Raw genomic sequence first — 26,114 nt, 5'->3', positions numbered from 1 at the left:
CAGTATTGTGGAGGACATTTCACAAAAGTGCTGTAACTGAAATATTGTTTTATTATAAACACTGCACGTAACTATTATAAGAAATATGTATTAAATAAGGTGTCTTTGAACAGAAACACACATAAGCAAGATCATGTATTGATGAGTTGACAGAAATGTTGTGAGCAGAGACTCACAGGAACCCAACCCTGTATTTCCCCCGGTAGTGGTGCAGTATGCGCTGAGTGTGCACGATGACCTTAGAGACATAACCACTATCAACAGGAATTGACTGCATTCTAGAATTCAGACATCATCCACATGAATCCTTCAAGTGAATCCATATGGAGATACAGCCACATAGAATCTTTATAGTTTTACCAGACTAAAAATTTTTAAGTTATATGTACGAGGGTTTCAGTTTCTGCGCATCTTGCCAATACTCTTGTCTCTTTGATTAAAGCCATCCTAGTGATGCAGAAGTTATAGTAACAAACATTTGGTTGGGTGGGAAACAGCATTTCATGGGGTTTTAGATTTGCACTTCCCTGTTCAATAATGATGTTAAGCATCTTTTCACGTCTTTTTTGGCCATGGTTTATGCTCTTTGGAGAATGTCTATCCAGATGCTTCTCCCATATTAAAATCATGTTGTCTTTTTATGGTTGAGTTGTAAGAGTTCTTTATGTATTCTGAGTACCAGTCTCAGAAACGTAGGCCTTGAAAATACTTCCTCCTGTTGTATGCCATTGCCCTCTTGATGGCATCCTTTGAAGCATAGAATGTTCTCATTTTGATGAAGTCCCATTTCTCTATTTTTCTCGTCCCTGGTGCTTTTGGGCTTCTAAGCCCTTGACTGACTCAAGATCACAAAATTCAACTCCTATTTTAAGTTTTATGGTTTTCGTTTGTGATGTAGGTCTATGATTCATTTCAGATCTTCCTTATGGGAAGAGAACAGGAAAATAGATGTGAGATTAGGACCCAATATTTGGACGTTTAACATGCTCAGCCTTTTCCCTTGGACAGGATAAGTGGAAGCTGCAGTGACAAACTATGGTGTAGCCTTTTGCCCCATCACCGGGTTCCAAGTCTGGGGAAAACGATGCATTGAGGTTCTCTAGCCAACTCTCTTCTCAAGCATCATCTCATTTCTCCCAGTCTCCTTTTTATAGCTCACTAGCATGCCATACATTTGTTCAAATTCACTAAGTTTCTAACCACTTGAAGGATAACCAGGGTATGAGCTGTTTAGCATTGTCTCAACTAGTTTAATGAAGAGGCCAACTCCAGCTCAAAGGCATGGGTTGTTTGACACAAATAGCATTTTATGTGGATTCAAATTAGTTGCAAGAGCTTAAAGACGTGTATTTCAAATAATCTAGATTTCCAGGTCACCTGGGTGGCTCAGTTAAGTGTCTGCCTTAGGCTCAGGTCATGATCCCAGGGTCCTGGGATAGAGCCCTGCATAGGGCTCCCTGCTCAGTGGGGAGCCTCCTTCTCCCTCTCTCTGCCTACCTCTCTGCCTACTTGTGATCTCTGTCAAGTAAACAAAATCTTGAGAAAAAAAAAAAAAACAAATAATCTAGATTTCCAACTTCCCTTGAAAAACTGAAAATCTGGCTCAAAAATCCCACCAAGTAGAAATAGGCTGGAACTAAGCAGTGGTTGGCCCCTATAGACAGGGCTCTCCAGTTGGCCAGAGTACAAATTCCCTAACTCCCTAGAAGATTCCGGGTTCATTATTACTGTTGTCTTAGCAATCGTTTATGGGGCCCACTCTACCATACTCAGCACTTTTAGCCCCTCATCTTACACAGTCTCTTTCCATTGTCCAATCTGGGGTTATCGCCTTTTGAAAATTGAGGAAAAGTTCCTCTTGCCTTGGGTCCTGGATACATACAATCTTGGGGACTTCTGGCCCCACTCTGCATGTAGGGTTCTCCTGGAGTCCTTGAAATTGTTCTTTTCCTTGTTGTGAGTAGTATTCACATAAATGTATGAATATGTAAAAAGTCATCAAGCTATACATTTAGGATGTGTGCACTTTAATATATTATACTTCAATAAAAAATAATGAGAAAGAATGGATGGGCGGTGTCCTGCCAGACATTGTATGTCTGTCTACAACTCCTGGAACTGTATGGGTCATGTGTCTTGTGCCCATGATGTCAGACACCCAAACTGGATAATTTGCTGAAAATGGCAGAGCAGAAAAAGACTTCTGTGATGTCAGTGAGAGTGCTCAACTGACATTGTAGCTGCTCTTCATGTGAACCTACTGTTGAAATAATTTTTTTCATACACTTTATCAACTCTCAGCCATCCCAGTGTGGAATCAGACAAAAAGCTTCTTGATGGCAAGATACAGCCCGTAAAGTACAGTTAACAGGACTAAAGTTCCCATGTGCATACAGTTTAATCACATCTTAGAACAAGAATTTTACCATAAATTACTAAGAAGTTGAACGTAAAAGAAATACAGGTAAACATATATTAAGTAGTAAACTATTTAAAAACCCAAAAATCTAAGTCAGACAACTTTATTGCAAAAGATTAAATTCATTGGTCACTGAAAAAAGAACAATTCCAGTTCACAGAATTGAAGTTCTTTATTGATAAACATTTATATTAGAATTAGAAATGTCAGTAGAAAAATAAAATTTAAATAATTTTCTGTTGTACAAAGATTTGATCATTTTGACTATAGCAGTTAGTGAAATAATCTAATACAAAAGTTAAGCTGATTTTAGTCACAACCAGCCTAACAGAGTGCACAAAAAAGAAATGCATGTACACAAAACTTACTGCGTTTGGCTAGCTAATGGTACGAGGGCTTCACATTCCAGGAAATGGTGTCTTAGGAAAGGTTGGTATGCACTGCAGTTGTAACAAGAGCTTAATTCAAACCAGAGCTGTCAGAAAGGACACATACAATTTAAAATTTCAAAAACATAGGAGTGGTTTAATTATTTGCATCAACTTTTTCTCACTGATTTAAACATTTCCTAAGAAGTAATGTTTTGTGCAAAATTTAAAAATGAGTTAAGGGCACAAAGAGCGGCACCTGGGTGGCTGAGTAGTTAAGCGTTTGCCTTTGGCTCAGGTCACAATTCCAGGCTCCTGGGATGGAACCCCACATTGGGCTCCCTGCTAGGCGGGAAGCCTATTTCTCCCTCTCCCATTCCCCCTGCTTGTGTTCCCTCTGTGTCTCTCTCTCTGTCAAATAAAGTCTTAAAAAAAAAAAAAAAAAGAGACATCCTTCTCTTGGAATATTCATTATACATTTGTATATGGACTTGTCTTCATGAATGCCTTCATCCCCAAACCCCCACATTAAAGAATGAAGCTTTTATGGTTGGGAGCTGCCTCCCCTGCATTAAAAAAAAACATTGGAGTGGGGGGAGAAAAGTGAATGTCTAGCTAGGAAAGTATGGGTTGCATAGGCCCTAAAAAAGCCAGTTGTTGGCAAAAATTTTTAAAAACCACATATAGTAAAATAAAATGTTCAACACATATGTGAATATTTTTCCATCTGAGTGACTGCCCCCAAATAATTGTGTATTTGAAAAAATTTTTAAAAGCAAAAAAAAAAAAGAAAAAACCCAGTGGGAACTAGACATATTCTTTATCATTCAAATAGTTTCTCCTTAAAAACATTTCAAGCTACAAAGCTCCATGTATACAAAGGTTTATATAAATTTATTCACAGGAGAATGTTCACATACTGGGATGGATGAAATATTCAATAATTTATTTTTTTTTTAAATCTTTTTTTTTTTTAAGATTTTATTTATTTATTTGACAGAGAGAGAGAGATCACAAGTAGGCAGAGAGGCAGGCAGAGAGAGAGAGAGAGAGGAGGAAGCAGGCTCCCCACTGAGCAGAGAGCCCGATGCGGGGCTCGATCCCAGGACCCTGAGATCATGACCTGAGCCGAAGGCAGAGGCTTTAACCCACTGAGCCACCCAGGCGCCCGAAATATTCAATAATTTAAAGATACATCTTATATTTAAAGTTTTTAAAAAGCATGGGTAATCAAAATATAGCAAAGAAAACAGATGGAAACAAAAACACCTTTCAAAACGCATTAGAGGCACCTGGGTATCTCAGTCAGTTAAGCCTGCCTTCGGCTCAGGTCGTTATCCCGGGGTCCTGGGATCAAGCCCCACATCAGGCTCCCTGCTCAGGAGAGAGCCTGCTTTCCCTCTCCTTGCCACTCTGTCTACTTATGCTCTCTATCTTCTGTCAAATAAATAAAAATATTTTTTAAAAATGCATTAATTTCTGTGTCTTGGCTCTAATAACCAAATACTGAAATCATCGATCAATATGTTCAAAAATTAGTGTTCAGGGGGAGGGGCCTAAAAACCATTGGCCCATATGTTCCATTTGTAAAATTCTATCCAAAAGAATGTTCTAGATGTGAATCTTAATAAGAGGCATACTCCAAGAGAAATGATTAAAAATGATTTTCTGTAACAAAGGATATAATGTCCTGAATTTCTTAAACAGAAGGGTTACTTTGCAAAATCACAGCTCCTTGAACTGAAAAATGTGGAGTCTTATTTAAAGGCTTAAGGGCACCCGGCTGGCTCAGCCAGGGGAGCCTGTGACACCGCATCTTGGGGTTGTGAGTTTGAGCCCCATGTTGGGAACAGAGAGAACTTAAAATCTTGGGGCACTTGAATGGCTCAGTTGGTTAAATGTCTGCCTTTGGCTCAGATTCTGATCTCAGGGTCCTGGGATAGAGTCCCATGTCATCATTGGGCTCCCTGCTCAATAGGGAGTCTGCTCTTCCCACTATCTCCCCCTGCTCGTGTTGTCTCTCTCTCACTCTCTCAAATAAATAAATAAAATCTTTAAAAAAAAAATCTTAAAAGACTTAATATTTGCTTGAAAGAAGGATTTCCACACTGGAGAAAAACTTGTTGGGGAATTGGTAAAAACATTCGCTGGCATTCCAAGTCTACTTTTAACTTTCTACCTAGTCTGAGCATATGTCACTGTAATTTTGATCAGTGGTCTAACGGCCTCTTAGTTAAAAGAAAATGGCCAATTGATTTCTAGGATCTCTTTGTAATTCTTCCTCTTTGCCGTCCCCCCCCCCAGCCCGTAAGTTGGTCCCTCTGGCAATTTTTAATCAGAAGCCAGAGGGCATATTGCTTTAAATGGAATTGATATGTTTGTGTGTACGTAACCTCATGGGCTGTTAGCCTTACTGTCACAATGAAAACTTTCCTTTAAAAACATCAGATTTAATGATCAGAAACTATTCTGAACACAGAGATCAGTGACTATATTCCATTCAACACAGCTGAGGCGGTAAGGATCAATCGAGACACTTAAATTTTGCAATCCTTTCTCTTTTGAAGGTCACAGTTTTCAGGCCTTTTAATGAAAAGGAAAGTGAGGCAGTAGGAGAAAAATTAAGATAGCTAAAACTGGGTTTAAAAAACTCGATGTTTAATTCTCTAGAAAGATATATATTCTCTTGAAGGGAAACGTAAAGTGGAAATTAAACTTTAGGCACTTTCTGGGAGTGACACCCAATACTGTTAAGAGTGGTGACTACACTAAGACTAAGAAATGAATAACCACCACCTCTAAGCTGCATTTCTACAATTTCAACCAAAGTCACCAAGAAAAACTAACAGAATGTTTAAAAAAATTTTTTTGGTACCTCAATGTCCAGAGAGCATCCTAACCTATCTGGCTTAAAGTTTTGAATTCAAACTATTTAATAGGGTATGTTTCCAATTAAAGTAAACAAAATCAACAGAATGAAAGTGATGGGAAAAGGGATACAGGAACTCTGGGGGGGGAAATGTCTCGATTAGTTAGCTTATTTTGATAAAATGTACAAAACAACAAATGCACATCTCTTAAAATATTATTAAGTCATCAGAGGTCAAGATAGTTATCCAGAAAATATCACATCATATTATTCTTTCAGCAGTAGAACGGAAGCCACTACTTCTGTTGCAGGATTTTTTTTCCTGTTACATGTCAACAGATTTGTTCTCAAAGCTCTACTTGGCACTTAATGTCATGAAGATGCAGTAAAAAAAGAGTCTGCTAGATGTTAATCGAGTTAGATTAGATAAGATTTTAGTATAGTATGCTCAGAAAGAGAAACTATTTTTCATAGTTTCTCTAACATAGGCGACACTGCATTTTCTCACAGAATATTGTACATTTCGGTGTGAAGGATCAGCCCAGAAGCACTGATGACCTAGGTGGGTAAAGGTGCACCTGTGAAACTGCTTCAATTAATTAAAAAAAAAAGGGGGGGGCCCTTAGAAACTTAATTTGTTTTGGTTGAGAACAATAGGGAGTCCAGAAAGATCTTCAATTCCTGGAACTTCCAACTGAAGAAAGGGCTGAGATATTTCATTTTTCACATACTTCTTCATCCAAGTTTCCTCCACTTGAAGAATTAAGAAAACACTACATTCCATAATGTATTCTTTCTGTGAGGAGGCTCTCAAACTTAGGTTCAGCATCATGGCCTAAGGGTATATGCTACAGAGTAGCTAAAATCCGTAAAAAGGAGACCACCACTACACAAAATGTCTGCCCAGTGCCCAAGGTGAGGGCTTCAAATGGTATCATTTCCTTTCCTGCTGCTCGGTACACTCCAGCAATTGCAGCACCTGTTAAAAAAAACAGTGTTTAAAAAAAAAAAAATTAAGGTTAATATAATCAGGAAAATGCAGCATTTAAAATCCTAACGTATGTAGAATGTTCTAGATTTTTTACATTAAAATTTAAATATTATAGAAATGTTCTGTTTTCCCTATACCTTTTTGCTGCCTACTCTAGGTTTTAAGTATTCCCCATACAACTTACAAATCACTGGTTAGTGCTTTCAGATGTTGAAAAGTGTGTCCTTAAAACTGAGTCTCCTGGATTTACTGAATAAAATAATCTGGAAGTCATAACCAAAATCATGAAGATATAGCAATTTCCACATGACCTAATTACACACTCAAAAACTTCTCTTATTTGCCATGCTTAACATTTAACAGGTACCTAAAAAAATCTTGGCAATAAATGCCAACAAAACTTCTGTGTGAGACTAAGCAAGAAATATTTCAGAAGCCACAGGGAGTAGGGACTCCACCTTCTACTGTACTCAGAGCTCCTCTCCCAAAGTGGATAGAGGAGAGAGCAGAGGATGGAAAGAGGAGAGGATGACTCTACGCTTAAGAACTGTTATTAATTCGGGGTGCCTGGGTGGCTCAAAAGGTTAAGCCTCTGCCTTCGGCTCAGGTCATGATCTCAGGGTCCTGGGATCGAGTCCTGCATCGGGCTCTCTGCTCAGGGGGAACCTGCTTCCCCCCGACTCTCTGCCTCTCTGCCTACTTGTGATCTCTGTCTCTGTCAAATAAATAAATAAAATCTTAAAAAAAAAAAAAAAAGAATTGTTATTAATTCAAAGGGCATGAGGGGATAGATCCTAAGAGGATCCTTTCTGTTCCCCATTATCATTAATTGCTTTTATTATATTAGTCACCACAACTTCCTAGAAACTGAATAAACCAAACAAACACAAACATCTTTCTTTCTTTTTTTTTTTTTTTAAAGATTTTATTTATTTATTTGACAGAGACATCACAGTAGGCAGAAAGGCAGGCAGAGAGAGAGAGGAGGAAGCAGGCTACCCACTGAGCAGAGAGCCCAATGTGGGGCTCCATCCCAGGACACCGGGATCATGACCTGAGCAGAAGGCAGAGGCTTAACCCACTGAGCCACCCAGGTGCCCCAAAGGCAAACATCTTAATCTCCCTAGAAACCCCTCTTATAGCTACAGGGACTCAGCATTACACCAAGAAAGCCAAGATTTCATTAGTTGAACAAGAAAAGAGCCAAAGTTCCCAGATGACCCTCCTCTTAAAAACTGTTCCAAAGAGAATCCTCTTTGGTCAGTGTGTTCATTCATGCAAACTATTTGTTTATCTCTATGTCTAATAAGGTATGATCCCTGTTCTCATTAATGCTCAGAATCAAGCTGAGATACAGAAAGAAAGCATAAGCATGAAGCAGATTTTGAATAATGCAAGACAGTATACAACATCTCAATCAAATGTCAACACATTTTATACATGGGATATGAGAGCATATTAACATATTTTAAGAAGAAGAAAGAGGTGCGCCTGGGTAGCTCCGTGGGTTAAACCTCTGCCTTTGGTTCGGGTCATGATCTCAGGGTCCTAGGATCCAGCCCCGCATCGGGCTCTCTGCTCAGCAAGGAGCCAGCTTTCCCTCTCTCTCTGCCTGTCTCTCTGCCTACTTGTGATTTCTCTCTCTGTAAATAAATAAATAAATAAAAAGAAGAAGAAAGAGCAAATGAACCGTTTTCCATATTGGCTGTCAGAAGTATCTGTGACTCTGAAATGCCCGTCTGCAGAGGCTAGGCATACAGACTGTGTCACTAACATCCTCAAGGCACCTGTTACATTGGGCCCCTTCGTAACTCAGCTCCCAAAATGGTGCGTTGGGTAGACAGAAGCATAAGAAAGTTGAAATGGGCCCTAAAGTCGGGTTTGGATGATGAGGTAGGGAAGAAAGGGAAATGCAGAGCTACAAAATGGGAAACAGGCTCTATTCACACTGGAGTCTTAAAAATCGAATGGACTCACTCATTGCACAGTTCCCAAGTGTGAGGTATTATGTTAAGTTCTTCAATAAACATTTCATTTTATCGTCACACAGCCTCTGAGGTGGGTGGCCTTATCCTTATTTTACTGAGGAAAAATCTGAGACAGGTCCTCAGAGCCAGGAATCCAATAAGGAAACTAGGGCAGAAGGTCTCTGAAGAGCAGCAGTAGGTGATACAGTTAAAAATACTATGTAAAGCCAGTTATGGAAACATCTTAATGCAGACGGGAGAAAACTGGCCTCCTCCTATTGTTACCACAAACGTTTCATGACCTACAGAACACACAGAAATGAGGCCACTTTGTCCCCCCAAAAAACTCAAGTCAAAGAAAGAGGGACAGTTCTGTTTAGAGCTCAAGGCTTAAATTCACAGACGCATGCACTCACACACGTTACAAATTAGTAGGAATGTTACATTTCTAATTTTTATTTTTTTTAAACATTTTTAATTTTTTTTAAGATTTTATTTATTTATTTATTTGACAGAGAGAGAGAGAGAGAGAGATCACAAGTAGGCAGAGAGAGGGGGGGAAAGCAGACTCCCCGCTGAGCAGAGAGCCCGATACAGGGCTCGATCCCAGGACCCTGAGATCATGACCTGAGTCAAAGGCAGAGGCTTAACTCACTGAGCCACCGAGGCGCCCCACGTTTCTAATTTTTTTTTTTTAAAGATTTTATTTATTTATCTGACAGAGAGAGATCACAAGCAGGCAGAGAGGCAGACAGAGAGAGAGGAGGAAGCAGGCTCCCTGCTGAGCAGAGAGCCCGATGCGGGGCTCGATCCCAGGATCCTGAGATCATGACCTGAGCCGAAGGCAGCGGCTTAACCCACTGAGCCACCCAGGCGCCCTCTAATTTTTTTTTTTAATATTTTATTTATTTATTTGACAGACAGAGATCACAAGTAGGCAGAGAGGCTGGCAGAGAGAGAAGGAAGCAGGATCCCCATGGAGCAGAGAGCCCTATGCGGGGCTCTATCTCAGGACCCTAGGATCATGACCTGAGTTGAAGGCAGAGGCTTTAACCCACTGAGCCACTCAGGCACGCCCCCGACGTTTCTAATTTTTATTTTTATTTTTATTTTTATTTTTTTAAAGATTTTATTTATTTATTTGACAGAAAGAGACCACAAGTAGACGGAGAAGCAGGCAGAGAGAGAGAGAGAGGGAAGCAGGCTTCCCGCTGAGCAGAGAGCCCGATGCGGGACTCGATCCCAAGACCCTGAGATCATGACCCGAGCCGAAGGCAGCGGCTTAACCCACTGAGCCACCCAGGCGCCCGTCGTTTCTAATTTTTAAAAGCATGTATTTATGTTGACCCGTATACCTAGGAACAAAGCCTGAAAGCACATACCAAATTGCAAATTGTGGTTTTTCACTTAGGGATGTGATAATGGAGGGTTTTTAGTTTTTGCTTTCTTATAATTTTTAATTTATATAAAACAGAGATGATATTTATACTTAATCGTGCGCTTAAAAATGGTTTAAATATATTCTCATCTTTGTGACATGACCAAAAGCCAAAAAATGAAAAAAAAGTAAAAATAATTTATAATTTGTTATTCCAATTCTTATTCAGAAAGTTGTGAGAGGGGACTCCTGGGTGGCTCAGTCCATTAAGCATCTGCCTTCCGTTCAGGTCATGATCCCAGGACCCTGGGATCGAGTCCCACATCAGGCTCCTGGCTCAGCGAGAAGCCTACTTCTCTGCCTGCAGCTCCCCCTGCTTGTACTTCACTCTTTCTCACTCTGACAAATAAAATAAAATCTTAAAAAAAAAAAATCTGAAAAGGGGAAAAAATAACCAGAAGACAAATCAGGTACTTCTCTAAACAAGAATTCTTGTCATCAGAATTAGCCTTCCATCCTTAAAGAAACCACCCCCGAGTGAGTAGCAGTAACTCATCAGTGTTGCTAGCTGACGAGAAAGAAGCAATTGCTTCCGAAAAGATAAACAGCTTCTCTCGATGGCGACCTATCTCATAAAACCTCACCTGGCTTATCTGAAAGACAGGAGAAAACACAACATAGGAAGTCAAAGATGTTAGCCAAATAATGGGGGACGGGGGGGAGGGAAGGTGTTAGAGGTCAGAAAAAAACAGTACACCAAAAAAGAGGCCCATGGTTAAAAGCCACTCTATTTTTCTCTTTAATTCACTCAGACACGTTTCCCAAGTGGGTCCTGAAATTAAGTGACTAGTCATATGAAACGTTTTGACTGGTATTTGAACGTCTAACATACTTGTCAAGATTCCAGCAGTAATTGGTCCCACGATGCCCATCAACAGGATGCTTACAGACATGAACCTACCATATTTGTGATGTCTGAGGGTGAAGAGGGCCAGTAATCCAGCAGGGACATGGAAGAAGAGAGAGGACACCAGTGCCCACAGGAACACACCATACCACATCTCTGCAAAGAAAAGCAGAGAGGTCACAAGTCATTTCCTAGTACATGGATTACCGGGGGCTACTCACTGTACCCGCTTATTCCATTTTCAAAGCCGCCCAGCCACAGTGTAGGCTCATCAATCAAATATCCAAAGAGTGATGGTTCTAGAGGGATCAGCAAATTGCGGCCCATAGGCTGCCTGCAGTTTTGGGCATACACTCTTCCTGGAAAATGGCCATGACATTCAGTTAGGTCTTGCCTTTGGCTGCTTTCAAGCGACAGGAGCAGAGCTGAAATGGCACGCGGCCAGTAGAACCTGAGCTATTTACTGTGTGGCCGCCTCCAGAACAAGATGGTCAACCTCTAAAATGGCCCATCATGTTAATCTTCTCAAATGAAAAAGCAAAACGATCTTATTTGTTCAACAATCATTTTTCAAGACAATGCAGTAGCAGGCCATCGCCCCTTAGAATAGCAAAGCTCTTTTTTTTTTTTAAAGATTTTATTTTTATTTATTTGACAGACAGAGATCACAAGTAGACAGAGAGGCAGGCAGAGAGAGGGAGGGAAGCAGGCTCCCCGCTGAGCAGAGAGCCCGATGTGGGACTCGATCCCAGGACCCTGAGATCATGACCCGAGCCGAAGGCAGTGGCTTAACCCACTGAGCCACCCAGGCGCCCAGAATAGCAAAGCTCTTTAAGAAATGAAATAACTAGGGGGCGCCTGGGTGGCTCAGTGGATTAAGCCGCTGCCTTCGGCTCAGGTCATGATCTCAGGGTCCTGGGATCGAGTCCCACATCGGGCTCTCTGCTCAGCAGGGTGCCTGCTTCCCTCTCTCTCTCTCTCTCTGCCTGCCTCTCCGTCTACTTGTGATCTCTCTCTGTCAAATAAATAAATAAAATCTTTAAAAAAAAAAAAAAAAAAAGAAAAAAAAGAAATGAAATAACTACCAGAAAATAGAAATGTCTAGCTTAGAGACAAATAGCACGTAAGTGAGGGGGCTGGATGGAGGAGCTGGTTCCTATGGAGAATGTCTAGCTAACTTTTAAGATGACTGCAATTCAGGCAACCTTAAAACATTTGATAACCAACTCTTGTCTAAAAACCTATGCATGAGTCCCCTTGGGAAAGAGACAAAAGGAGCAGATACCATTCTGCCGTCATGTCTTTGTGATCTGATAAACAGCGGATGAAGCAATTTCCCCCACTGAGCCCTGGCAAGCCTTTACAATCTCAAAATAGCCCTTTAGCTACCCACATGGATACAATGAAGGTGTCACGTCACATGAAATCTGTTGTACATCCTCGCGCTAGGAGCAGGTAAGTAACAGGCAATTTCAGAGATCAGTCAACAGCTTAACTCAGTACTACTGGACATGTGGACCAGTTAGCTCTTTGTCATGGGGGACCGTCTGTGTACTGCAGGACATGGAGCAATGGCCCTGGCCTCTCACCCTCTCCCAGTTGTGACAACCAAAAAATATTTCCAGACTGCCAAATGTCCTGGTGGGGGAAGGAGGTGGTAAAAAATCACCCTGATTGGGATGCCTGGGTGGCTCAGTGGGTTAAAGCCTCTGCCTTCAGCTCAGGTCATGATCCAGGGGTCTTGGGATCGAGCCCCACATCGATAGGGCTCTGCTCTGCGGGGAGCCTGCTTCCTCCTCTCTTTCTCTGCGTACTTGTGATCTCTGTCTGTCAAATAAATAAATAAAATCTTAAAGAAAAAATCACCCTGATTAAAAACCACTGGTCTGAGGCACCTGGGTGGCTCAGTTGTTAAGCATCTGCTTTTGGCTGAGGTCATGATCCCAGGGTCCTGGGATCAAGTCCCGCATCGGGCTCTCTGCTCAGTGGGGAGTCTGCTTCTCCCTCTCTCACTCCCCCTGCTTGTGTTCCCTCTCTCGCTGTCTCTGTCAAATAAATAAATCAAAATTTTTAAAAACCTGGTCTGACTGAAGCAGAGGGTCTATAAAAATAAAAGCAGTTAAAACAACAAAAATAGGGGCGCCTGACTGGCTCAGTTGGTAGAGCATGAGACTCTTGAGTTCAGAGTCATGAGTTCAAGGCCCACAATGCGCACGGAGCCTACTTGGGCGGGGGGGTGGGGGGCGGGGGTGAGAAGCTACAAAGACAGATTCGGTCATGTTACAGTGGGTTTTGAAGGTCAGACTAAAGACTTCAATGTGAAAACCCTAGAAGCACCATTAAAGCTTCTAAGCAGTAAAAGCTGTCCGACCATTATTTCATAGGTCCAACCTTACACTCCCAGGAGGAATACAAACTAGAAAACCTTTCTGGAGGGTAATTTAGAAGCATGTATCCAAAAAAGTCAAGTGTGCATGCCCTTGGCCACAGCGACCTCACTTCCAGGAATATTCCAGGAACATCACCTCCAGGAGTATACATGCAGGCAAGGGTGGAGGTAGCAAGGTTCCGGCAGCGCTGTCTCTAACGGCAAAGACCAGACGCCAGCTGCGTGTCTGTCAGTGGAGGACTTGTCAAACATATCTGGTGCACCCACGTAACGTAACATTGCACAATCACATAAAAACATGGGCTATGGGGCACGTGAGTGGCTCAGTGGGTTAAAACCTCTGCCTTCGGCTCAGGTCATGGTCCCAGGGTCCTGGGATCGAGCCCCGCATGGGGCTCTCTGCTCAGCACAGAGCCTGCTTCCCTTCCTCTCTCTCTGCAAGCTTCTGTGTGATCTCTGTCTGTCAAATAAATAAATAAGCTTAAAAAGAAAAAAACATGGGCTACATTTTTATATACCAAGGGGATTAAAATGCCCAATCCATCTTTGGAAGTAAAAAAAAAAAAAAACCAATGTGCAGAAGAGTGTATAAGAGATGCTGTGGTTTGGGTTTTTTTTTTTTTTTTAAGATTTTATTTATTTATTTGACAGGCAGAGAGAGAAGGGTAGAAGCAGGCTCCCCACTGAGCAGAGAGTCTGATGCGGGGCTCGATCCCAGTTCCCTGGGATCATGACCTGAGCTGAAGGCAGAAGCTTTAACCTGAGCCACCCAGGCGCCCCAGAAGATCCTGTTTTTATAAAAACAAAAGAAACACCAACAAATGTATGTGTAAATAATTCTATGCCCTTGGAGAAAAGTCTGGACATAGATGTATTTAATAAGTATATATGACATGCACAGGCGCTGTTCTAAGTGCTTTATAAATCTTAACCCATGCAATCCTCTAACACAACTCTATGAGGCACAGATCATGAATATCCCTGGCTCCTGGATGAGGAAACCAGAGGCAGAGGGAGGGAAGGAACTTACTGGAGCCCACGGTGCTGGTGAGTCCACCAGGCCAGCAGGAGGCAGAGCCCAGTTGGAGGCCTGTTGGAGCCTGACACCCGAAGCCACGCCCTTCTCCTCTATGCTGCACAGCAAGTAACAGAAAGCAACAGAAAAATGTTATATCTTGGGGTGCCTGCGTGGCTCAGTCATTAAGTTTCTGCCTTTGGCACAGGTCATGATCCCGGGGTCCTAGGATGGAGCCCCACAGCGGGCTCCCTGCTCAGCTCCCCCTACCTGTGTTTCCTCTCTTGCTGTCTGTCAAATAAATAAATAAAATCTTAAAAAAAAAAAAAGTGTTATTTCTGGGGAGTTGGATAGGCTGGGGAAGGGCTGATGAGCATTAACTTTTTACTTTGACTTTTTCCCTCTCTTTTTAGGTAGGCTCCACGCCCAGGGGGCCGGGGGTGGGGGTGGCTTGAACTCACAACCATGAGATCAAGACCTGAGCCAAGATCAAGAGTGGGAGACTTAACTGACTGAGGCACCCAGAAGCCTCTACTTTGATTTTTTTTTTTAAAGATTTTGTTTTTTATTTATTTGACAGACAGAGATCGCGAGTATGCAGAGAGGCAGGCAGAGAGAGGAGGAAGCAGGCTCCCTGCTGAGCAGAGAGCCCGATGCAGGGCTCGATCCCAGGACCCTGAGATCATGACCTGAGCTGAAGGCAGAGGCTTTAACCCCCTGAGCCACCCAGGCGCCCCTGATTTTTTTTTTTTTAACTTTGATTTTTTTTAAAGCTTTTCTAGTTGTTAACTGGTTTTACAAAATTATTATAAAAAGAAACTAGATAAAGAAAAAAAAAGAGCCTTTGTTTCTAAAAGAGCATTTCAGGAAGGCTGATTTGATTGGAATGAACAATTGCAGAAAAAAATCAGCTTGGGGACAGTGGAGAGAGGGAAGGGGAGGACCAGGGGCTTTTCTCAAAGCTGTCTCTGAGGCTGTCCTTGAAGCCATTGTAAGAATTCCTGCTGTGCACGTTTTCTTTCCAGATCAGTTTTGAATTGTTGGGGGTGGGAGATTAGGAGTGGAGGCCAAATCCCTCCACGCCACCCTTGGCATTGTCAATGATGACCGGTGCAATACAAAATCAGATGCTCAGAAATTCTGACTCACATCAAGTTTCAATTAACACCATATTCTACACCTAAATTAGGACACCTAGCTCAAGCTTTGGATGATAGGCTCCAAATGAAAGTATCAGGCATGCCCCATCTAGGGCTCAAAGTTTATTAAAAATAACAAGTGACTAGGGGCGCCTGGGTGGCTCAGTAGGTTAACCGTCTGTCCCTTGGCTCAGCTCACGATCCCAGGGTCTGGAGGTCGAGCCCCTTGAGGGGCTCCCTGCTCAGCTCAGCTGGGAGCCTGCTTCTCCCTCTCCCGCTGCCCCAATCCACCACTCAAGCTCTCTCTCAAATTAATAAATAAAATCTTAAAAAAAAAAAAATAACGACCGAGGCACTTTTGCTCTGGTGAAAAGCTATCAGACAGCTATAAAAAGTTTCAAACCATTCGTGAAACTTTTCTTTCCCCCTGCTGAACAGGATATATCCTCCGAATAATTTTTTTTTTACTGTTGAAACTCGTCGGTTTGATGGCGTTTGGCAAATTCTGCTAAACCAAGTTAGATCATGCAATACGGAGCATGAAGTGATTAGACAGTAAGGTCCCAAGCTTAAAAATTAAATATGTATAACGTAAAAAAAATGTATAAAATATATAAGTATATATACATGCACTAATTAACTACTGTCCCTCCTCAGCCAAAGCAAAAAAGCCTCTCTCCAGTCAGGATATCGATTAGAAAAGTAGGCAGGGTTCGCAATCCCTGGGGTTTGAGCCCCGTTCTCTTTGGAAATAAGCCTGTCTGCTACCATAGGCCTCCTTTCCAGCCTCGGGCCAGGAGATCCTCTTGCTTCCACGACCTAGGACACTTGCCCTCTTTTGTGGGCAGTGGCTCTCAGAGTCCCTACTGGAGAGCAGACAGTCCAGGTATGGTCCCTCCAATAAATGTGCACCTGCCAGAGCTCTGGCGCCCACAAACCCCTCCTGCCTGGGCAGCCCCTGTTGCACCCTGGCTCAGGGAGAGCAGCCTGGTCTTCTCAGCCTAAGCCACCCCCCCACTGGCTGGATCCTAGGCCACAGCAAGGCACCATGCTGTTCCCTTCCAAAACAGTAACCCCTATCTTCAGTCCGAGTCCTTACTAGCTACTCCCCAGTTCATGCGCAGACTCTGCCCGCCATCCCACCACCTAGCCTGCAAAACACTATGAGGGCACCAGGAACACCACTGTCCTGGAGGGGTTGGGCGGGGGTGAAAATGGAATGCAAACCTGCCTCTGAGGAGTCGAGTAGCAGCCATCCTGTCTGCTGGCTGCACCAACTGACTGGAGACCCCGCCACCAACCTGGCACCATTCTCAGGTCTTGCTGGGGCTCCCCGAGTTTCAGAGGTGACCTGGGGAGCCAACTGGGAGGTGAGACACACCAAACTTGGTAAGTTCCATGAAAGTGGGTCTGACAGGACTGAGGCCTTATAAGAAGAGGAGATCTCTCTCGCGCGCGCTCTCCCTGCCATGTGAGGACATAGCAAGAAGGTGGCCCAAGAGTGCCCTCACACCATGGCCATGCTGGCCCCTGGTCTTGGCCTCCCAGTCTCCGGGGCTGTGAGAAACTAAGTTTCTGTTTTTTTAACCACTCAACCTAGGGCATTCTGTTACAGCAGCCTAAGCAGACTAAGGCACCGACACTCACTGACTCCCAATTTCCCTGCAGTACAGCTGCTGCCCCAGGAGGACTGCTGGGCCACCAACCTACTTCATTTTCCTGAAAGCTGAAAGGTCTATCTGTAAACAAGGGCTGGCACAGCAGGTCAGCACTTCCTTGGGTTTCTGAGAAGGGGATGCGCACCGCCCCCTCCTACAACCTTGAGCTGCCTCCATTAGCTACCTCAGTGCCTACATATTTTATATAGTGACTCTTAAGAGTCACATTAAGTAGCAAAAGAAAGTCTTTATTATGTTAGATGAGTAGGACACTTTATAAAACACTTTTCAGTTGGATGAGATTATTCCAGCACTCTTAATAGCAAAGGCAAACCCCGATCAATAAAACACTTAGAAGAAAACTAAGTGATTTCCTTTTAACCTACTGCACCTTAATTTGCTATCTATTTAATAGCTATTTATTGATCATCATATAGTACTTTTCATTTCTCTGGTTCAATACGCTGTCAAAGATCTATGTCTCAGGGCGCCTGGGTGGCTCAGTTGTTAAGCGGCTGCCTTTGGCTCAGGTCATGATCCCAGGGTCCTGGGATCCAGCCCCGCATCGGGCTGCCTGCTCAGCGGGAAGCCAGTTCCTCCCTCTCCCACTCCCTCTGCTGTGTTCCTTCTCTTGCTGTGTCTATATCAAATAAACAAATAAAATCTTCAAAAAAAAATCTGTGTCTCTACATCTCACAGCATTTCTTTGTTCACTGTTTCAGATCCAGTGCGTTACCTTCAGCTTTCCTTACTCTGACCGCTCCCATTGTTGAAGTATAAATCAGAAATTTATCTGTAGCAAGAAAATTCTAAGGCGAAATGGGATTAAGCACTGGTGGGAGAATGGGCCCTGAAGATATCCTCGCACTCATCCCCAGAACTTGTGCATACGCAAAGTCAGCCTGCAGGTGTGATTACATTAGGGGTCCTGGGACAGGCGAGGGGGCCTGGCTTCTCCAGGTGAGTCTAATGTCATCACAGGGGTGCTCGCAGGAGGGAGGCAGGAGGGTCGGAGAGATCTGAAGATGCTACTAGGCTGGCTTTGGAGATGAGGGGAGGGGCCGTGAGCCAAAGAATGCAGAGGCAACTTAGAGAAGCTAGAAAAGGGAAACCAATTCTTCCTTGAGCCTTCAAAAGGAAGGCAGCATTGCTGACTTATTTTAGATTTCTGACTTCCAGGACTCTAAGATGATAAATCTGTGCTCTTTTAAGCCACTATACCCTAATAAGTTGTTACAGTGGCAAGGGCAAACTACTACCAGCGCTGAGTTCATTCACTCAACAATCAAGTGTTTACTGAGCTCTTCGCCCAGGTCAGCGAAACAAGACGAAACAAGACAAGACCCAAGATGCTGCCCATAAGGAGGTTACTAGCTTTAAGAATCTGTTTTTCAGACAGACACTTCAGTTAGAGAGCTAAGCCACAGAGACTGTAGAGTCCTCTAGGTGAGTTCTGTATTAACAAAAGGGGTTGGTAACGGCGGGCCCTCTAACTTCTACAACTGAGTCATCCGATTTCCAAGCAAGCCCTCAACACCAACCTGGCCCCAGTTAGCAGGAGTGGAAGAAGCCTAAGCCAAGGGGGCAGGGTGAGGCTCAGCACTTAGCTATCCTTTTAGCTGGCCCCACTCCACCCTATGCTCCGGGTCAAACAACCATATGAATAGTCAGCTCCTCCGAAGCTGGGGTTCTAAGTGGACCACATCAGTCCTCCTGGGAACTGGAGTCCTACCTGGCCCTGCAACTCAATGCTGACCTGCCTTGATATTAACTGTTCATGAGCCTCCCTCTCTCCCTGGTCCCCACTGTAAGGACCCCCCCTTACCGAACCCCACCCACCAACTGGGGGGTGGGGGGGGTTCCATCTGTTCCCCTGGGAAATAGTAAAAAATATATATATATTGGTTCCTGACACAGAGCTCCTAAAACCCTTAAAATGGTGGTGCTGGGGGGCACCTGGGGGGCTCCACCTGTTAAACATCAAGTGATGATCTCAGGGTTGGGGGATCGAGCCCCATGTCAGGCTCCGTGCTCAGCAGGGAGGCCAGTTAAGATTCTCTCTCTCCTTCTGCCCTCTCCCCACTTGCATCTGTGATCTATCTAAAATAAATCTTCAGGAAAATCTTTTGTTCTAATATTTAGTCTTTGACCCGGGTTGCTGATACAGAACTAAATCCTTTGGAATTTCCAACACCAATTTCATTCTCATAAGGCAGCTCTCGGTGGGCTCCAGGATGGAGGCTGGTCACCAGAGAGCCATGATTATAAGCATGGAAATTTCAGGCCCACCCCCCATTCTCTGGAGCAGGGAGAAAGGCTGGAAGTAGAGTTAATAATCAATCACGCGTACGTGATGAAGCCTCCATAAAACCCTGAATGCATGGCGTTCGGAGGCTTCTGGGTTTGGTGACTACACCTATGTGCTGGGAGGGTGGCACTCCCCCAACTCCACAGGGACAGAAGCTCCTTTGTTCAAAATCCCTTTTGAACTTCGCCCTACGTATATCTTTATCTGGTGCTCATTTGTAACCTTTAATATCCTACGTAATAAACCAGCGATCTAGTAGGTAAACGGTTTTCCTGAGTTCTGTGAGTTGCTCTAGAAATTAACTGAACCGAGGAAGGGGGTCGTAGCTATCACCAACTCCGAGCCAGCTGGTCAGAAGCACACACGACAACCTGGACTTCTGACTGGCATCTCAAGTGGGGAAACTGATCCCTTAACCTGGGAGATCTGGTGCTAACTCCAGGGAGACAGTGTAGAACTGAACCGAATGGCAGGGCACGGCACCCAAACGGTGTCACAGGATCGCTCGATGTAGAGAACCCATAAAACTGCTGTCGGAGTACCGTGAATGGGGGAATCATGTAACAGTGAAGGAAAGCAGAGAGTTAATTTCCTAGAGACGCTTCCACTCCACCCTAACAATGACAACCTGCCCACCGGGGTCACCCACTGTGGGCTGCCACCTCTCCCCTGACACACCTGCCTGACTGCTTGCTCATCCCTGGCTTCTGAGTGTGCCTGTCTGGCCTTTCCCCCCACAGTGGTCTCTTGATCCCCAGCCTAGCTAGACCTTCTCTGTCCTGATCTGCCCTTCTCCACACAAAGCTAATGAGGATGAGGTTTCTTGTTGGTGATAAAATATTCTAAAGTTGTTTGTGGTGATGGCTGCAAACTCTGTGGAGGCTAAAAATCTTTGAATTGTACATTTAAAAGAAAAAGTCCATCAGATCATCCCTCCTCTGATCAAAATCCTCCAACACTACCTTCTGGAATCTGACCTCACCTCCTCCTCCCCGCTTTGCCTGCACGGTCCCATCCTCCTTGCTGCCCTTCTTTATGTCTCCTAAGCAAACTCCCGTTCCAGGGCTCTGAACCTGCTGTGCCTTTGCCCAGAATGTCCTTCTCCCAATAGCTGTGTGTCTCGTTCCTCCGTACTTTAGATTTCAGCTCCAGTGGCATCATTGTTAAGAGCTTCCTTGTGATCTTAAGGAAAACAGCATTCCACCAGGAAGCCCGGGTGGCTCAGTCAGTTGAGCCTCTGCCTTTGGCTCAGGTCACGATTGCAGGGTCCTGGGACTCTGTCCTGAATCAGATTCCTTGCTCAGCAGCGAGCCTATTCCTCCTTCTGCCTGCCCGTCCCCCTGCTTGGGCAGGTATGCACTTGTATTCTCTCTCTCTGACGAATAAATGAATTCGTTAAAAACAAAAACATGGGCGCCTGGGTGGCTCAGACGTTAAGTGTCTGCCTTCGGCTCAGGTCATGATCCCAGGGTCCTGAGATCAAGTCCCATTATCAGGCTCCCTGCTTGGTGGGAAGCCTGCTTCTCCCTCTTCCACTCCCCCTGCTTGTGTTCCCTCTCTTGCTGTGTCTCTTTGTCAAATAAATAAATACATTACTTAAAAAACAAAAACAGAAATAAAACAGCATTCCAACCCTGACACACAAGGGCCACTGCCTGCCCGCCCTACCGTCTTACACACCACCAGTTATTCCTTTCCATACTTTTAATTTTCTCTCTATCCCCATCAGAATGAAAGCTCCTTTATTTTGTTCCCTACCACATCCTTACTTGGTGCCTAGAAAACAAAAGGCAGGCAACAGACATTGAGCAAATATTTTTTGAGTGAATGAATAAGTAACTGCTCCAATTGTGACTCATTTCTTTAACTGTTGACCCATTCTTGACTCTAGCAATGGTGCAACCGAACATAAGTAGGTTTAATTATAATACACATACTTTTACATTGATATTCATAAAATTCATACCTTCAGAGAGTTAATGTCATTCCTGATAAAAGGAAAGCTCTGCCTTTCTTGGCCATCAGATTTACCAAAAAAATGATGACAACAACAAAAGAAATCTAAACATCTTGGAATAAGGAGGGTTAGTCAGAATCTAAATGGCTAAACTGCAAATGCAGATAAAAAAAAAATCAATTCTAAGCTTCCTGATAGTGATGAACCACAGGGTCTTTTAAAGATTTTTTTTTTTTAGGGGCCCCTGGGTGGCTCAGTGGGTTAAGCCGCTGCCTTTGGCTCGGGTCATGATCTCGGGGTCCTGGGATCGAGCCCCGCGTCGGGCTCTCTGCTCAGCGGGGAGCCTGCTTCCTCCTCTCTCTCTGCCTGCCTCTCTGCCTGCTTGTGATCTCTCTCTGTCAAATAAATAAATAAAATCTTTAAAAAAAAAAAGATTTTTTTTTAATTGGAGAGAGAGAAAGGGAGCCTGCTTCTCCCTCTCCCTCTGCCTACAGCTCTTCCTGCCTCTGCTCTCTTTCTGTCAAATACATAAATAAAATCTTTAAAAAAAAAAAAATAAAAGCAGTGTGTGATCCTTGATTAGATCTGGGGTTTTTTTGTAAAAAAACAAAACAAAAAAAAAACTATAAAAGACATTATTCAGACAACTAGAAAATTCAAATAAGGCCTGTACATTAGACAACGTTATTCCTTTTTTTTTTTTTTTTTATAATTTTAAGTAGGTTCCATAACCAACATGGGGCTTGAACTCAAAACCCTGTACTGAGTCACATGCTCACCTACTGAGCCAGTCAGGTGATGCCAGACACCATGGTCCTATTGTTAAATTTCCTGGGTGTGATAAAGGTTTTTTGGCTATGACAGAAAGTGGACTCATTCTAAAAGATACATGCTGAAGTATTGGGAGTCAGGTGCCATCACTTCGATAACTTCCTTTCAAATGGCTCTGCAGAAAGTAAAAATGTTACATGTGTGTGTATATATATATATATACACACACACACAATACACACAAAAATATGCATATATATGCACAACACATACATAGTACACACAAATATGCATATATATGCACAGAGATTCAAAAGAATAAAAATACTAAAAATGAGTCTAAGTAAAGGATATATGCTCATTATATTAGCACTTCCATTTTTCAGTATGTTTGAAAATTTCAAAATAAAGAGTTGGGAGGAAAATAAGGAAGCAACAACAGACTAATCTGGTCCAGTAGTATCTCCAGACTGCATGAACACTTCATTTTTTAAACAGTGTCTGCAGAATGCCATATATTTCTGTTGTCAATGTCAAATGTGATCTTAGTAGCTTTTGAAACAATGAGAGTTGCCAGATCATCATTTTAGGTATAGTTTTGTTTTTTTTTTTTTAATGATTTTATTTGTTTACTTATTTGACAGAGATCACAAGTAGGCAGAGAGGCAGGCAGACAGAGGTTGGGGGGAAGCAGGCTCCTCGCTGAGCAGACAGCCCGACGTGGGTCTCCATCCCAGGACCCTGAGATCATGACCTGAGCCGAAGGCAGAGGCTTAACCCACTGAGCCACCCGAGCGCCCCATTTTAGGTATAGCTCTAAACTAACATCTGCATCCGCACCAACACGGTTATTACCAGCTGTCCGGGGAAAATACTAGGCAGGTAAAATACACAGCAAGTCCCGGGTGTCCACTGAATGGCGCCGGGCAGTCGCTTCCCAGTGGATGAGAAATCACAGGTGCCTTGTTTATGACCGAAGTCAGTAATCCAATCGTCCCTCCTTTGCAGGTCTCAAGCCCAGGTCTCAGGCCCAGTTCTCAAATTGTTTACCAAGTCAAGGTACCAGTCAGCTTTGCTGGGCAGCCCAACCTCACCCTTCAATCGCCACCGTAGTGTCTTCTTGCCTTTAAAGGTCCAACACAGAACTGTGCCCTGCCCTCAAAGCCTTTATCAGCTTCCCAAATAATTTCTCTTCCTCCCATTTTTCTGAGCACGCAGAGCTTTCTACCTTGTATTATAATTTTGAAAAACCCTTACACGAGAGCCAGCAGAAGCTCCCGTGGACGTTAAGAAGAGTGATAAGGAATCTGTGTCAAAGAGCTCGAACGCATGAGTGGGGAACTCGGCAACAGGTCTCAGAAAGTGATTCCTAGAAAGAGAAGCTGGCGGAGTGGGCGCATTTGGACGCAGGTGCGAGCGAACCGCAGACAACCTGGGGGTGCCGGGGGCTGGGCGAGACCGGACCCCGTCGGAGCCGCAGCGCTGCGTTCGGCCCCTCAGCCCGGCGGGGACGGTTCGGCGTCTGAGCTGCGAGAGCTGCGGAGAGCCGCGCGGCTGGGCGGACCGCAGGGGCCAGGCGCCTCGCGCCCCAAACAAGGAGGGGCCACCGCTTCCGGGGCTCCTTCGAGTCCCAGTCCGACCCTGGGGCGTCAGGAAACTCCAAAAGCAAGATCAGTCCGAGTGGCCGCCGAGCTCCCTCCACTGACCAGTCCACTCCCCGCCGCTCCCTCCGCTCTGGCCCCCAGCGCGGGGTCGCAGTGACGTGCCCGAGGTGCGGGCGAGGAAGCGACGGGGGAAGGGCCATATTCCCCAGCTCCCCGCCGAGAGAGCGGGAACCTCCTCTCAGGAGGGAAACAGCCCCGGGAAGGTGGGACCACCGGACGCAGATGCCACCCGCCCACTCGCGGGCTGGGGAAGAGGCGCCCCCCTACCGGGCGGCGACGCCAAAACGCACAGTGCGCAAGCGCGGCACGGGGCGGGGCCGGTACCTGGGAAGGAGCAGAGAGAAGTAGAGTTTGGGCACAGGGTCCCGTTGCCCACCCGTGGCACAAGCTTCAGGCTGAGGATCTGCTGTAGGAGCCCGGCCGACCCCCCGCTGCCGCCGCTCCCCTCGTGCTCCATCCCGCCGCCATTCACTGCAGAGAGATGGAGAGAGCGTCCAAACTGCCGCCGAGGTTCGCTCGCACTCACGGACCGAAGCGCTACCCGTACCTCAGCCGCCTCAGCTTCACCCTGGAATGGGGCCCTCTTCCTCCCACCCCAGCCGCGCGGCCAAGTGATGGCCCTTCCTCCAATCACAGGGCGCCGCAGATGGCAGGGGCGGGGCGAGAGTTGTTCCCGCCCCTGACGTTGCGCACGGCTCTCCGGTGGCACCCACGGGCTACGCCCCTTACTGGACAAGTCTCTCCTGTCCAGGAGGGTGCGCTCTTCTCTGCCCTTCTCTGCAGCGCCACCTCCAAGAAAGTAGGGGAATTGCATACCCACCCAGACCTGACGTGCAGATTTAAAAGGGATCTGGAAGACAGTAGCAGTACCTTCAACAGTTGGTGGGGAAGCTATTTTTTTGAAAACTTAAATACTTTAAATTAAACGTTCCGTGAAAAATTCATAGTATTTTACGTAATATTAAGCATTGCGTGGAAAATTCATAGTATTTTACGTAATATTAATTCAAGAACATTAGCAAATTGTTTATTAGAGTTCCCTCTTGAAGACTTTGTTGTTGTTTTCTTAAGATTTTATTTGACAGACAGAGATCACAAGTAGGCAGAGAGGCAGGCAGAGAGAGGGGAAACAGCCTCCTCACTGAGCAGAGAGCCAATGTGGGAATCCCAGAACCCTGAGATCATGACCTGAGCCAAAGGCAGAGGCTTAACCCACTGAGCCACCCAGGTGCCCCTGAAGACTTTGTTTTGAGAGCTAATGTCCATGCCTCAACACTGCAACTGCGATTTTGCATCACCCAAGAAACCTATCTCAAATAGCAATAGTAAGCATAAAAAAGTCATGAAATATTTAATAATACTATCTTTTGGTACATTTCCCAGACCACCCGTGTGTAAGAAGTAGAAGAAACCACTTAATTTAGGGTTATATGACAATCAATTGTGTGTCACATTAGGGAACATTATTTTGAATTTACGGTTCTATCCCCAGTCAAATTTCAAATTGAAAGGTTGAAAAAAAAGACATTTAGGGAGCCCAGGTGGCTCAGTCAGTTAAGCACCTGCTTTCCACTCAGGTCATGGTCCCAGGGTCCTGGGATAGAGTGCCGTGTCAGGCTCCCTGCTCAGTAGAGAGGCTGCTTCTCCCTCTACTTCTCCTGCTCCCCCTGCTAGTCCTCTCTGTCTGTCTCTCTGTCTCTCTCTCTCTCCCCCTCTCTGTCAAATAAATAAAATCTTTTTTAAAAAGACATTTATACTTGCAGGACTCAGAAAATGTATGTTTTATATGTTCTTCCTAAGAAAGTTAGGAAAGTTTCTTTTTTTTTTTAAACATTTTATTTATTTATTTGAGAGAAGAGAGAGACAGTCAGAGAGAGCGTGAGCGAGGAGAAGGTCAGAGGGAGAAGCAGACTCCCCGTGGAGCTGGGAGCCCGATGCGGGACTCGATCCTGGGACTCCAGGATCATGACCTGAGCTGAAGGCAGTCGCTTAACCAACTGAGCCACCCAGGCGCCCTTTTTTTTTTTTTTTAAACATTTTATTTATTTATTTGAGAGAAGAGAGAGACAGTGAGAGAGAGGAAAGTTTCTTTTTTTTTTTTTTAAAGATTTTATTTATTTATTTGACAGAGAGAGATCACAAGCAGGCAGAGAGGCAGGCAGAGAGACAGGAGGAAGCAGGCTCCCTGCCGATCAGAGAGCCCGATGCGGGACTCGATCCTAGGACTCCGAGATCATGACCTGAGCTGAAGGCAGCGGCTTAACCCACTGAGCCACCCAGGCGCCTGAGAGGAAAGTTTCTTAACTTCACTGTC

At 44.5% G+C, this 26,114-nt stretch overlaps 1 protein-coding gene across 3 annotated transcripts; it reads right to left on the bottom strand.

Annotated features, from left to right (window-relative positions):
• Positions 1–4,848: 4,848 nt before the first annotated feature.
• TMEM170A (transmembrane protein 170A) lies at positions 4,849–24,386 on the bottom strand. 3 transcript variants are annotated; one of them, XM_047711991.1, is made up of 3 exons: positions 24,125–24,386; positions 10,885–11,055; positions 4,849–6,635 (listed from the first exon to the last, which is right to left on the bottom strand). In XM_047711991.1, exons 1-3 carry the CDS (start codon positions 24,255–24,257, stop codon positions 6,505–6,507), a joined length of 435 nt encoding a protein of 144 aa, XP_047567947.1. In that variant the 5' UTR covers positions 24,258–24,386; the 3' UTR covers positions 4,849–6,504. The 3 variants fall into 3 exon arrangements, with proteins under 3 accessions (XP_047567947.1, XP_047567948.1, XP_047567949.1); XM_047711992.1 differs by having other exon boundaries at positions 10,954–11,055; XM_047711993.1 differs by lacking the exon at positions 24,125–24,386 and adding an exon at positions 23,394–24,075 and having other exon boundaries at positions 10,954–11,055.
• Between the last annotated feature and the right edge of the window lie 1,728 nt (positions 24,387–26,114).

Source organism: Lutra lutra, chromosome 17 (assembly GCF_902655055.1).
Source record: "Lutra lutra chromosome 17, mLutLut1.2, whole genome shotgun sequence".
NCBI lineage: Eukaryota > Metazoa > Chordata > Mammalia > Carnivora > Mustelidae > Lutra > Lutra lutra.
This window is presented reverse-complemented; position numbering and strand designations above follow the sequence as displayed.

Bases quoted from the DNA above. Each gene is read 5' to 3' on its own strand.
- TMEM170A (XM_047711991.1), bottom strand. From the start codon at position 24,257: ATGGAGCACGAGGGGAGCGGCGGCAGCGGGGGGTCGGCCGGGCTCCTA. The intron at 11,056-24,124 runs GTACCGGCCCCG...TTTTCTTTGCAG, and splicing joins TTCTCTCTGCTCCTTCCCAG to AGATGTGGTATGGTGTGTTC. The intron at 6,636-10,884 runs GTATGTTAGACG...TTTTTTTAACAG, and splicing joins TACTGCTGGAATCTTGACAA to GTGCTGCAATTGCTGGAGTG.